At 37.8% G+C, this 14,564-nt stretch overlaps 2 protein-coding genes across 2 annotated transcripts; both read right to left on the reverse strand.

Annotated features, from left to right (window-relative positions):
- Positions 1–1,630: 1,630 nt before the first annotated feature.
- On the reverse strand, positions 1,631–4,278 carry bmp2a (bone morphogenetic protein 2a). The gene is made up of 2 exons (XM_065255123.2): positions 3,204–4,278; positions 1,631–2,614 (listed from the first exon to the last, which is right to left on the reverse strand). The coding sequence occupies exons 1-2, from the start codon at positions 3,532–3,534 to the stop codon at positions 1,782–1,784; spliced, it is 1,164 nt and encodes a 387-aa protein (XP_065111195.1). The 5' UTR covers positions 3,535–4,278; the 3' UTR covers positions 1,631–1,781.
- A 489-nt stretch (positions 4,279–4,767) lies between these two features.
- Positions 4,768–6,657, reverse strand: gdf3 (growth differentiation factor 3). Its single transcript, XM_065255113.2, has 2 exons — positions 6,242–6,657; positions 4,768–5,772 (listed from the first exon to the last, which is right to left on the reverse strand). The coding sequence occupies exons 1-2, from the start codon at positions 6,507–6,509 to the stop codon at positions 4,940–4,942; spliced, it is 1,101 nt and encodes a 366-aa protein (XP_065111185.1). The 5' UTR covers positions 6,510–6,657; the 3' UTR covers positions 4,768–4,939.
- Between the last annotated feature and the right edge of the window lie 7,907 nt (positions 6,658–14,564).

Raw genomic sequence — 14,564 nt, forward strand, 5'->3', positions numbered from 1 at the left:
TAAACGTTTAGAGATCAGTGGCAGATGTGACAATAGGTAGAGTTTGCCGTCCAACATCTGTACGCCATACACATTCATTTGAAGAAGTGTCCACATGCCCTATAGCACAGCAGTGAGACACCATACTGTTAGTGGCCCCATAATGAACTCAAACTGTCCATTTTCAAATGGTTCGACATCAAGGCATTTTTTGCAGCGGTGCGTAACACGTTACATTCGATGAGAAGACCGACACTTCCCACAGTTCTGCTTTATGATCCATAAGAAAGTCATGTTGTGATTCTTCTGATGTATGTTTAACCTCAACACAACCCAATAAAGTTTTTTGACTCGGTTTAGCTGAAGGATCGAGTCCCACAGGCTGAATAGATGTTGCTAAAGGGCTTTTACTGTTTAGGTGACTTTAAATATCTGATCTGAATTTCATACAGTGCGCGTTTAGATGTTTGCTCAAATCTTTAACCTGACATCATAAACTCGAGGGCATTGTGTGCAGAATTACACCTGTAAATCTGCTGGTATTGTGTTAGCGGTGCAACGGTCATGGGTTCGATTCCCAGGGAATCCACATACTGATAAAATGTAAATTTGCCGAATGCATAAATGTAAATGCACATTTCAGATCATCTGATTGGTTGAAGTGTGCACGCTAGTCATTGCTAACTGAGCAGGTGTATGAATTTTACCCAGCTGATGATGAAACAGCCAAAAATATTTTTTCTTACATTAAAACACATTAAACAAGCATCCCAATGTATATATCTAGAAAGTGGAATATAAAAGAAACTTTCTTTTTTACCTTGGCCAATTCCTTATAAAAATTAACCATGGTTTTGAAGTGTTTGCTATTTCAATAGTAAAATTTAAACTGTAGTAAAACCGTGGTAAATTTTGTAAGGGATAAGAAACCATCCGGAACTCCACGGCAACCATTCACAACACCATAGCAACCACTCAGAACATGGTTGCATTGTAATGGTGACCAGACAAGCAAAACATAAAAAGAAATGTACAGGTAGTTTTGGCCGACTCAACTTGACTAAAAGCTTTGTAAGGATTGACTTGTGAAAACATAGTTAGCTGCTAAACTACCAAAGTATATTTAGCTTCTAGTTCATTTCCTACTGTATTTGTCCGGCAGTATAAACATTTCTCAGTCTGTAGCCTTTATTTGGGCAGTTTAATGACATGTCTGTCTTTACTCGTTAAACAACATCCCTCTAATATAACTCGGCTCTTGTGAACGACTCTTCATTAGTTCACCTCAATATAAAGCTGGAGGAAATCACACAACCGACCCGGCCGGCCATTGTCTCCGAGATCTCAAGAGCTCATTCTGAGAGACTAAACTGAGACTCACCCGGCTGATTACCTGAACAATCAGTGTTAACTACCCGTCACATTGCTACTAAATAACTCCCGTTCACATTTACAGCAGGTTAACTCAAAACCCGGCGACTTCAACTGCATGTTTGTTTGGATGGTTCGATATGCTTTCTTACTTTAGCTTTGCCATCAAGTGCATTTTCTCTTGCATTCGGCATACTTAAAAACATGTACAATTTTCAACCTTATGCATTAAAAACATTTATAAAATAAATAAATATGTAAAATATAAATGCTGTGGAACTGATCAGTTTCTGAACTCTGATTAAAATATTTATTTTCCCAGTAGTGAACATAAATATATCTTTATATACTTTTCCAAAATATGTGTTTGACTTTATTATAAATAAAGTTTAGTATTGGGAAAACTCAAGCGTCTGTAAATGTCTGAGGGGTCAGCGGCACCCGCAGCCCTCCACAACCATGTCCTGGTAGTTTTTTAAGATCACTCGCTCATATTCATCCAGGTAGAGCAGAGAAACGGGGCTCAGGTCCGTGGGAACGCAGCAGGCCCTGGGAATGTTGTTGTTCACGGAGTTCACCAGTGTCTGTACAATAGCGTGGTTGGTGGAGTTCAGGTGGTCCGCAAGAGGAAACGGGCACTCCCCCTGACAGTAAAACGCATGGTAACCCGGCGGGGCGACTATCCAGTCGTTCCAGCCCACGTCGCTGAAGTCTACGTAGAGCGAGTGTCTCTTGCAGGTCGCTTTGTGCTTCTTCCTCTGTTTATTTGTCCGTACTTGGCGTTTCTCTCGAGCGTGAAGCACGCTGCCTTTGCCGTCGTGGCTGTAGGTCACCAAGAGCGGCCTCATTTGTGGCCACGTGTCCTCCCTGTCGTGCAGGGATCTGCTGATGCGAACGTGCTTTTTGGAGTTCTCCTCCTCGCCGTCCGGGTGAACCACTTCCACCACGAAGCCGTGGTTAGGGTGCCCGTCCGCTGTCCACCTCAGGATGGCGGGACTGACGTCAAAACTTTCCCATTTACTCAAGCTGTGCTGAACCAGCCGGGTGTCCAGGAGTCTCGTGATTGCCTCTTTAGAGGTTCCAGAAGGTTTGATGATTTCGTGAATGTTTATTCGGTGGTATCCCGTGCTGCCATTGGTCACCTGCTCTCGAAATATCCGCAGCTCTGCTGATGTCACCGACTCCTCGCTGGGGACCGAGCTCAGGTTGAATATGAACCGTTGAGTCGTTTTTCCACTTGAACTGGACAGATCTTCCATAGATTCTGAAAGATACAAAATTTTAATCAAGAATCAATCTCAATTATTTTTTGTGTGTCAAAACTCTCCTTATAGGTTGTGATGTATTACTAGACACAAATGTTTAAAACGATTTAAGAAACGATAACTTCTCACTCTTAAAAAAAACTTAAGAGATGGTAAAATGCATTTCTGGTCCATTTCTAATGTTTGCATGTCATTTCACCTATTTGCATGAGTATTATGTGTTTTGGGAGTCTGTTAATGCATCCTTTAATTTAACATCTTTGCTAAAATCACTGTGATTCCTGTAAAATTGAGAATAAAGTATTTAAATATATTTTGTGCATTTAATCTTTTTTCATCTCTATTACTAGTAATAGATGCATTTCTCAAAATCAGCTGGAGCTGCTTTGTAACTCACAGTGCAAAATAATAATACTGTTTACAATAAATAAACGATTGTTATGCTTTTAAAAGCAAGCTGTCTTAACATGGGAATTTGTCAATTCCTTATCAAATGCTCTAGTTAATCTCAACTCCTGCCAGAAATGAAGGATAAAGCTGATAAGAAGGGAACATTTGAACTAAAACTCAAAACTTGAGTTTGCTTACCATCGTGGTGGAAGCTCCTGATTGTATTTGCGCGGCTCGCGGATCTTTCTGAACCTTTCCCCGCGGAGACTTTGGGTCGGTAGCTGTTACTCTGCTCCGCGTTCACCGAGTGCATCGAGTACAGGTCCAGCATGTACTGCGGAATCACCGGAGACTTGCTGGGAACAGGTCTGTGTTTGAGTCCAAACATGTTCAGAAGCCGAAGTTCAAAGGCATGTAAGACGTCCTGGGACAACGAGGAGCGACCGACCTGAGGAACGAGTCCACTGGAGTCTCCAAAGAGCACCTGAGCGACCATCAGAACCATGAGCGCGCAGCCGGAGGAGACCATGATCACGCTTAACCTGACAGATCAGCCAAGAACAAGATCAGATGGGCTCAGGCCAGCAGATGTGACCATATTCCGTGTTTGTTTGAGCCATAAGACGACTTTGGAGTATTCCTCGTGCCGCACAGCCACCTTATGAGCCGCTTTAAGGAGGAACGCAAACCTGCGCTCGATCCATTTGGAGAGTCCATAAGTGAAAGTCAGTCATAATATCGTTCTTTCCCCACTTCTTGAAAACAGAAACTTAAAAAAAGTGTATCATCTGGAGGTACGAGGATTAATTAAAGTGCGAAGCATAAAAAAGCGCGCACATTCGAATCCAAACCCCAAAACTTGCTACTTTACACTTCGTCTTGTAAGATGTTTTAACGCATTAGCAATAGTCCATATGATAAGGACACCAACTCGAGATCCTCCGTGCATTTGCAACCTACCAGGATTTCCCAAAAAAAGTCCAACTAAAACTCCAGAAGACAAGAAACGCTTTTTCTATCCATGCCGCATCGGAAGGTCAATGTTTATAATTCCCCGTGCACTATATTCCATGATATTCCATGCTATTCTTCTTTCACACATCTGTTATACAAAGATCTGTTTGTAGGTGTTGTTTGCAGTAAAAGAAGTAAACGTGTAGGCCTAATAAAAAGTCCTCTTTTAAAATCCAAAAGTTTAATTTGAAACGGTGAGTCCGAAACAAGTCCAGGCAAAGGTTTGGATACTTGTGTCCTTTACGCACAGTGCGCAAGTGTGTAACAGCCCCTCTCTCGCTCTCTCTCTCTCTTTCTCCCTCTCTCTCTCTCACTCATACGTTTAACTCTCTGAAGTCGTGACAGAATTGATGAAGTCTGAGGAACGAGATGTTCATGTGGTTAATGCGCTTTGGAGAGCTCAGATGCTTTCAAATTAAGAGACGCATCAGAAGAAACTTTTCATTTACGATTTAGTTAAACGGGTAAACAAGGACATTACATAGTTTGAGCATGTGTCTCTTTAATGTATCTTAAAATAATTTTAAATCCCAAAAAATAATCTAAATATATAACCGCTCAGTCGGTGTTTAGTGTTCAAATTCAGACACAGTGCGCCAACATGTGGAGAAAGCACGCAAAAACATTTGGTTTGAGGTGAGGCAGACCTGGGCCGAATATTTTTTAGATGTTTATTTTTAAAGCTCATTTTATGTTTAACCACAAACTTGAACTCCATTTTTCATAATGTCTACAGGACAACAGCCAAAACCATCAAAACTGCTTTAATTCACATTTAATAAAATACATTAGCATTATAAATCTAGGTCAATTTTGAATAAATTCATGCAACACCCATGTTCAAGAACCATACAATCTCAAATCAGCCATTTAATTCATTAGTAAGATCAAAACCATTATTTTTGCATAAAAAAAAACATTTATCTGCATCCACACTCATCCACCATCATGTCTTCGTAATGTCTAAGAACCACATTATCATTGTTGTCATAATACAGCATGGAGATAGGGGAGAGCTTGATGGGAACACAGCAGGGCTGTGGGGTTCCTTTCGGATCGAACGAATGAACCAGAGTCTGCAGAATGGCGTGATTTGTCCCATTCAAACTTTCGCTCAGAGGAAAGGGACATTCGCCATGGCAGTAATTGGCCAAATAGCCCTGGGGAGCAATGATCCAGTCCTGCCAACCGACATCTTTGAAGTCGATGTAAAGTCTCCTGGGCTTGCAGACGTTACTGGGGGTCACCGGCGGGTAAGAAGCACTTCGCTTTCTTCTGGACCTGCACTGCAATGGGTTCAACGAAACCGCCACCAGAGACGCAGAGAACTCTGGGATACGCACGTCACGGATGCCCGAGTGCACGCTATCCGTATCGAACACGTGCTCGTCGAGCACGTCGTTTGACAGCTGCAACTCCACTTGCAGCCCATAATTTTTACCTGGTTTTCTCCAGGATTCAGCCAGGTCCGTCAGATTGAAATGCACAGGGCTGTGTGTGAAATATCCCACCGATTGAGACTGCAGTAATTTACGGCTGGACTCGTGATTCACTCCCTTTAGTGTGGTCCGAAGAACCCTGTACAGGTCCATGCTGAACGCATGCCGTCCCAGGTGAGAGAGATCCTGTTTGAACTTTATTTCCAGCTGTGCGAAGGACAGTTGCTCAACATCCTCCAGCACTGACATGTTGAAAAACAGATGCTTTCTAACGCAGTAAAAACAGCGGCCTGCCGGCGCGGAGATCAAACTACCTGTCAGAGAAAGAAAGTAGCCACTTTATAGGTAATTTATTGTAGATATTGTAGCACCTTTTGAACCGTAACATTTCGATGTTTAAGAGGAAACAAAGATTCAGACATTTTTTGTTGAGCTTAGGTACATCTATAATGTTTTAATAAATACCATGAATGTGTTAAATGGCCTGAAAGTGAACAACAGCTGTATCAGTATGGTCTATTATATAATATTTCTTATTTAACCACAATTTGAAATTAATTATGCCAAATCTTGAGACAAACCAACAAAAATAATTTTGTCAAATCTACAGCTAGTAGTGATGGACATTTGTGCAGTTTTCCCACCCAAAATGATGTCACTTTCTGGATGATATCATTTAAGAACCAGTTCTTATTGATGAATAACAAGATACTTGACTAGACACAACTAACCATGAGCAACCAATGTACAACATATAAAGAAACCGGTTTAAATAAACCTCACCTTGATCCTGGATAAATCTCACAATATTCCCTCGCACCCCATACTCCGAAACGACACATGAATCCATCTCTGATGTTAAAGGCTGTTTGGAGCTCTTCTTGAACATTTTCCAGAGCAGAGAAGGAACGGGCGTGTGAGGTGATGGTTTGGGTCGACTTGAGAGACCCATCGAACTTAAAAACAACTTTTCTTGAAGGTTAACATTTTGTGCTTCTATAAAAGAATGAAAACCGAGAACTGACGTTAAAATAAAGACAGCGAGCATCATTAATGAAGACAACACACAGTCAAACAGAAGACACAGCTTGAGCAAAGCTTTTTAAAACACAACCTGATGAAGATCAGATGTGAGTGAAGATTGACACCTGCGAGTTGATTGGTGGAGATGAAGATATGAGTGATGGGGGAGGGCTCATCTGATTCTTATGTAAATGAGCTGTTAAGTGCCTTTGATGTTTACATGAGATCAGATTGACTTGTTGCTTAACTTTTATTTGCACAAAACACACACATAGTGCTTGCATATTTTGGAAGAGACCATTAGTTACTTTTTAAATGTGAGAACTGTGAAAATACCATGTTTTCTGACACACATTATGGTATTTTTACTTTGGAGTACCATGACCAAAATCATTCAGTTCAGAAGTGGTCAATTATTAAAGACGACAAAAAATATATGAAGAAAGCATTAAAATGGAAAAAAGAAGAAAAAATAAATGTGATCGATTGTTGCAGAAAAGGCTTAGGTTAGACTAAAACACATGTTTGAGTTTTCTCATCTGAAAATAACTTGCACGTACATATTTTAAAATAAGCCAGCCTCATTGATTTGTCTTAAGATACACACCAGTAACATCTTTTTCTATGGCATGTTTATTAAAGATGCTTAGTCTTGGCTTTAGCTAATCCTTGTCCAGGCCTAAATGTAATGCAAGGTTTAAAAAGATAATGTTTACTAAATATATTAATCTGACCGATCCAACGAGCTGATAAACCAATCGACTCCTTAACAAAAGTCAGAAAAATATTTTCATGTTTCTTTCAAAGCCTAGGGGTGGCTTCCAGGTTTTTTATTGCATGTTTGTTAAAACTAGTTATATTTCCTAATTAAACTAAGGCCTAGTTCTGGCTTAAGGTAATCCCTGTCCAGGAAACCACCCCTTAGAGTAATATCATGTGATCTCGGCTGTTTCACAAATATCAACTTTGTCTCAGATGTTTTTTTTTCATGTGAAATTACAATGGGTGCAAACAAAACAATTGTTGAGACACTAAGAGTAAAGATCTATGGATAACATAAAGACCAGAGATCTATACAGTCCATGTTGACATCTACAGACACTTTTATCCGGTATATACATTTTTATCAGTATGTGTGTTAGCTGGGTTTGAACCCATGACCTTTGGCACTGTCTACCACTGAGCTATACAGGAGCGTGTGAATAACCATTTTCATGAAATGCGAACAAATTGTGAAAAGTCGTGCAATACATACGCCTCCAATTTTGCATGCATATAGTACGGCAGCCCTTCCCGTTCACTTGAACGGTGCATCTTTTTGTATCATTTTATGTATTGGTTTCTAACACAAACCTTCTAACCCCAACTCCAAGCGACCATGGTTTAAAAATAGACAAAACATAAAGAGAAACCAATACATAAAATGACACGAAAAGATGCACCGTATAAGTGAATGGAAAGAATTGGTGTATCATATGCACGCAGAAGTGAGATCACTGGCCTTCCTCTCACATCATCTAAATAATCATCATTCAACATTACTGATGTCTAGGAGAAACACCCCAGACGTAAAACAGATCTGATTTGTCTCTTGTTGATCTATTTGGGTGAAATTACTCAAAGTTTTATTGTGTGTGTTTGTGTTGTGGATTCATGACAGATATCACGTCTACCTTCCTCATCATCTGTTCAGGATCATCAGATGATGTTCTTCATCAGACACATTCCTGTAGATCATGGTAAAGAGTCGGACACACGCTGCATTGATCCATTAGGCCGTTACTGATAACAGATTCTTGGCTGAACTCAAACGCTGCATTCCATTTGTTAAACTCTCCACAGTGAAACATGAAGAGCAGTGAGCTGAACAAACCCAGAGAAAGAGAGAGAGATTGAAATCTGAAGTGATCTTTAAAGCAGATCATTTCACGTATTTAAATCAATCCAGCTGGGTTAAATGGGATTGCGACACCTCGGTGGAAGGTGCTATAGTTTCTACTCTCACAAAAAATGTCCAGCTCAAAAACAAAAGGATTTATATCCAGCATAAAGAAACAAATAAATTAATTAATTAATCATTTTTGCACTTTGTGACATTGGGCACATCAAACAAATATTTTCAAATTGCATATAAAAAAAGATAGAAGAAGCAGCTTGGGTTAAATGGTCCCATGAAGAACCGTTTCACAAAAAAAAAAGAAAAAAAAAATTATATTATAATGTTTGACTGATTCTTTGGAGAAGCAAAAATGCTTTCTTTTATGACATCACTGCATTTTGTTAAAGAGTGTACACTATTTTTCCTGTAATAGAGTAAAACGAATACTTTATTGCATTAAGGAGAATTAAGACCAAAAATTAAATCTGTGCTTTAAAGTAAATGTCTTTGAACATCTTGCTTGCTTTTAAATAAAGAGTGATTTTTCTTATTTATTTATATCCATTTACTGTCATTGTTTCAGACAGAATAAAATATAAAAAAGATAAAATAAATAATAGATTTATACTTTATTTAATATCAATAAACTTTATTTGCTCTGAAACATATATAGCAACGTCATTTCTTATTTTCTGTTTTTCTAAATTTACTATTTATATGTATGTGTTTAAGTAAAATTATAATATTTGTTTTATTCAGCCAACTACTGCCAACCTTTCTGCCAAGTTCCTAATAAAAATAATGTTTTATTTGCATTTATTTAATGAAAAAATGAAATAAGGAAAAATGTATTTGTTTTAACATGTATTTACAGTTCAAAATGAATATTTGGTGTAATATTTTACATGTCTTTGCATGCTTTCAGTCTTTTACATTGCTGTTGGATGACTTTATAATATTATATTTATATAATATCTAAATCTACCTGATCTTCTGGATCAGACAGATTCACACATTATGCTAAACACATGACATGCAAAGTGTTGGTTATTGGTACGGTGTGATGTTACCATTGTAAATGTAATATTCTGTGTGGTCTAGTCAGGATGTGAAATATGTCTGTTTGAATAACACGATATTGTGTTCACCTCAGCATTTGTCACAATAACATGTTGTGTTGTGAGGTTACGCACCTGCTCTATATAGACACACACAGTGAAGAACACACACTGGGATGATGTTTATTAAACCTCATGTTTCACTTCATATGATAAGTTATTCAGCGTTATGAGAAATTTTACCAAATGATGCCACACAAAAAATGAATCTTTCACTGTTTACCGACTGTCACCAATGTGTGGCTGCTGAAGGTCAAGTATGAGTTGTTCATGTGAGGACAAAATCATCATCCATTCTCCTCATGTTGATCTGATCATTGTCTTTCTGACACATTACATTTATTCATTTTTCAAAAGATTTTGTACAAAGCAACTTACAATGCATTATGCACTTCATGTGTGTTTCCTGCGTATTGAACTACAAATGCAGATTTAGTAGAGCTACAGGAGCACCCAGGAATAATCCAAGACTTTACAGATTATCAATACAAGTCTGATGAAATACTTGGTCAAGCAAACATCATGGTTGAACTTATTTCTGGTTCATTTGTCACACAGTATTTTGCATTGCATCATGAATACAGTATCTGTCTACAGTACATTATTTCAGCAGTGTGTTGTCTGTATCACTGAAATAAATGATTCATTCAATTTACTCAATTTTTAAGGTAAGTGGTTGCAATCAATTTATTTAAGCTACATTTAACCCTTATGTGTTGTTGGGGCCATTTTTGGCCATTTTTGCATTTTTTTTGTCTTAATTTGGCCACAACTTTCTCTGTGTTTCAGCAAATGGAATGATTTTTGGTGACAAATCTTATATTTACACATATTTTAAGAAAATGCTTTGAAATTTTTCAAAAACTTAACAATATACCGTGGGCAAATTTACTACCCTTACATGTTGTTAGCGGCCAAAAAAGGCCACTAAATTAAACTGCTGTAAAAATTTATCGGATGAAATTTTTTTCACTTTTTTTTGCATAAATCTGTTAATCAACCTCAGTACTGATCAAAACTACCAAATGTTTGCAAAAATTCCATGATTTTAACTCTTTCATTGCCAAGTTTATAAGTAGTGTCACTGATTTGGGGAAAAAAAACACACAAAATGACAGATTTTCAATATAAAACGTGACTGTGGACTGGATTTTCTTTTACCTTTTTTACAGTCTTGGGCATGCCAAAGATTGGTAAAAACATTGGCTTTGATGCATTTTTAGTTTTTGTGCAGCATCAGATTAAATTTTTTTCTCCCTCATTTATTGTTTGTGGCCATTTTTTCCCCATTGACTTCCATTATAACAACATTTTTTGATTGCTGAGCCATTACTCCTTATTACCATGCATTCTTGATTCTTTGTGCCTTTTCCTTTTGCAAAGAGGTCAAATTTGTCATTTTTACTGTTGATCACCATGTGGCACCATTAACCCTTTAGTAGCCTGTGCAAAAAAACAGAGCATAAATTCTGGTCTGTACATTGAGTTATATGGACTATAAAACCATTGTGTGTGTACGAGTGTGTGTGTACGAGTGTGTGTGTGTACGAGTGTGTGTGTGTGTAGGGTTAGTGTTAGTATTGAGGAGAGAGCACCTCCCTCGCGCACCAGTTAGGCTGCACTGGTGAGAGGGATTTAGTCTCCTGTAGCTGTCCCTCTAGACACAAATCCACAGACACCAGCAGGCACCAGCAGCTCAGGAGTGAAGAGGGGAACATGCAAGTGGTGTACAGAACCAAAAAAAGAACAGTCAGCATTTGTATCCGTTGTGGTAGACACACTTGCAGAGAGCACCAAGTAATATGCTGCAAGTCCTGCTAAAAAGACTGAACACACACACACGTACACATATACACACCAAAAAATTAGTTTGATTGTTTAGTTCTCCATCCATCCTCTACTCTTGCTTCATTGTTCAGTTTATTTGAAGTTGTTTTTGCATTTTGGTTCATAATAAATGTTGTTAATAAATCTGATGAAGAGAAGATTTTTTACAGATTTTTCCACACAGACGCACACACATGCAAGCACGCAAGCACGCACGCACGCACACACACACACACACACACACACACACACACACACACACACACACATACCTCTTTGCAAAAACTAAAACCACAAAGAATCAAAAATGCATGGTAATAAGGTGTCATGGCTCTGCAATCAAAAAATGTTGTTATAATGGAAGTCAATGGGGAAAAAATGGCCACAAACAATAAATGAGGGAGAAAAAAATTTAATCTGATGCTGCACAAAAACTAAAAATGCATCAAAGCCAATGTTTTTACCAATTTTTGGCATGCCCAAGACTGTGAAAAGGGTGAAAAAAAATTCAGTCCACAATCACTTTTTATATTGAAAATCAGTGATTTTGTGTTTTTTTTTTCTCAAATCAGTGGCATCACTTATGAGCTTGGCAATTAAAGAGTTAAAATCATGAAATTTTTGGAAACATTTGGTAGTTTTGATCAGTTCTGAGGTTGATTAACAGATTTATGCAAAAAAATTTGAAAAAAATATTAATCTGATACATTTTTACAGCCGTTTAATTTAGTGGCCTTTTTTGGCCGCTAACAACACGAAAGGGTAGTGAATTGGAACAAGGCACAAGGGTTAAACAAAAGTTTTTTTATTTTATTTTACTTTACTAATCTTTTTTGTTTAAATGTAGCTTAAATAAATTAATTGCAACCACTTCATTTTTTCAGTGTATGGATATTTTCTCTAAGCATGAAGTACAAGATGACCTTCTGTATATCTGCCATGTGGTGTATACAAGCAAAGCACCCTGTTATATATAATGCATCCCACAATGCAATTCACTCTCAACTTTCAACTTTTCATGATGAATGGCTGATGTGAAATGTCTACATCACTTATATTTATTTGATTGAATCAGTGCTTTGTCATTCATTTTAACCCCCTCCTATCCAATACTTGAATCTAATTCATTATTTAGAAATAAACACAAATAAAACACAATTCTGCACTACATTTCTTCTTCTTGAACATTATGTTTTAGATTATAGTTGCAAAATGAATTGCAATCACCAGTTTATGTTTAGAAAGAGAAGCTTGGAATATCAATGAAAGGTGTTTAAGTGAAGTGACAGGCAAACATGCAATTGGGTTTCTGAGATCTTCAACACACTGAAGTAGATAAAATACAGTGGATGCACACATGCTGTTCTTTAATGCTAAGTGTTGAGAACCAAAACTTAATATAGTAAGATGTTTCCTGAATGTGTTAAGTTAAACTGAAAGATCTTCAATGCTATTGTGCCTCATTTCTGTCTAAGATTGATTCTCCTTGAATCTTAACTGTGTCTCTCAACTTCAGGAGATCTTCACTATAATTACAGACTCAAGTTCTGCTAGACGTTACATCAATTTCACAAACAGTCATCTAGTGTCTGATACCACACTGGGTCATCTGTGAGTGAGAAGACAACAACCTTTACAACTGATACACACAGATATATACACACAGAGACATGGATGGATGTTCATAAACTCTTTCCCTTCCTGACATTACTAAAAAAAATCTATTGATTCTCTCATTAGAAAAATTTAAGGGATCCACGAATCATTTTGATAGGTGAGCACATAGACATAAAGCAAAAGATGCCACAAAATATGAAACAATGTAAATGTGACTTTAAAATTAAGCAGTAATTTCTTGTCTTAGGCCAAGACCGAGGATTGACAACACTGTGTTTATCCTCTTAAAGCATCTAGAGTATCTGTCATCAGTCATTTCATCTCATGTTTTAACTTGTTTGATATAATGTCAGATGTCTTTTAGACATCGGCCAGGCTGTAAGTTACATCTATCAATAATGCATTGATTAAAAGCAGCTCATGAAAAGAAAGAGTTATCATCTTATCTAGAAGCGGCCTGCTGAACGTCAAAACGTCTTCTGGTGTCCGGACCACCACCAACGAATAACAATGTGCCATTAATCACGTTTTGACAAAAACCTTCCTCTCAAGCCATCGGCGTGTTTTCAGAGACTCGAAGCCCTCATAAACCAACCTGAGCATTATGTCAAAACTGTCATGAAAAGACATAAACATACAAACCATGAAGCTTTAGGTACCCTTACAAAAATTAAACATGTTTTTACCATAAAAAAAAAACATAGTTTAACTATGTTTTTTGAATACTTTGGTTTGAAAAAAAAATGTTTTTTACCATGCACTGTAAAAAATCCTTGCTACCTTAAATTTTTTTATTAAATCAACTCAAGTCATGTCAACTTACCATTAATTATCTTGACAAGAGGTGAGTTGCTACAACTTATACTAATATATATTTCAACTATATTTTACAAGTTATAACAACTCATCTCTAGTCAAGATAAATAAGTTGAAATGACTTGTAAATCTGAGTTGATTGAACAAAAAAATTTAGACATTATAACCATTATGTAGGTTACGTGTCAATGTCTGAGTGGTTATGAGTTTATTTAAATCACTGTAAGTATGAGCGACAGTAATGATATATTTGCTGCCGGTTGAGTGGAGGAGCTCGGCATCATTTTTAACCGGACAGATGTTTCTCTTGTGGCCGCTGTGTGTTATATTGTGTGAATTTGTCATCCATTTGTGTCAGATCGGAATTTCCTGCTTTTAAGGAAAACTAAGCCACATTTAATGGAAATTAGCGGTGCGTGGAGCCCATAACATGCCATGTTGTTTTTTGGAGAGATACTTTCAGTTTTCCATTTCTCATCATGAAAGAACTTCCACTTCCTCTTCTCGGTGAAACCACAGCGTCTATAAGCGCCCAGCAAAAGTCCGGCCTACTTCTTGCAGTAAATTATAATTATTATCTCTATCAAAGGCTTCGAAAGAGCTGAAGTTTAATGAGTCAGAACGAGCTTTCATGTGGTGAAGGCGAGAGGCCGAACGCACGTTACCCTGCGGACGCTCTTCGCTGCGTCTGTGTCCGGCGCAAGGGCTACAAGATGCATTACAAACATTCCTTTCTAATTGTACACTTGTTGTCTTCAAAGGACACAAGCCGTAGTCTAGATTCATGGAATCTGGGATACAACAATAAGCCACACATCCGTCCTGC

The sequence above is a fragment of the Paramisgurnus dabryanus genome, chromosome 17 (genome assembly GCF_030506205.2).
Source record: "Paramisgurnus dabryanus chromosome 17, PD_genome_1.1, whole genome shotgun sequence".
Lineage (NCBI taxonomy): Eukaryota > Metazoa > Chordata > Actinopteri > Cypriniformes > Cobitidae > Paramisgurnus > Paramisgurnus dabryanus.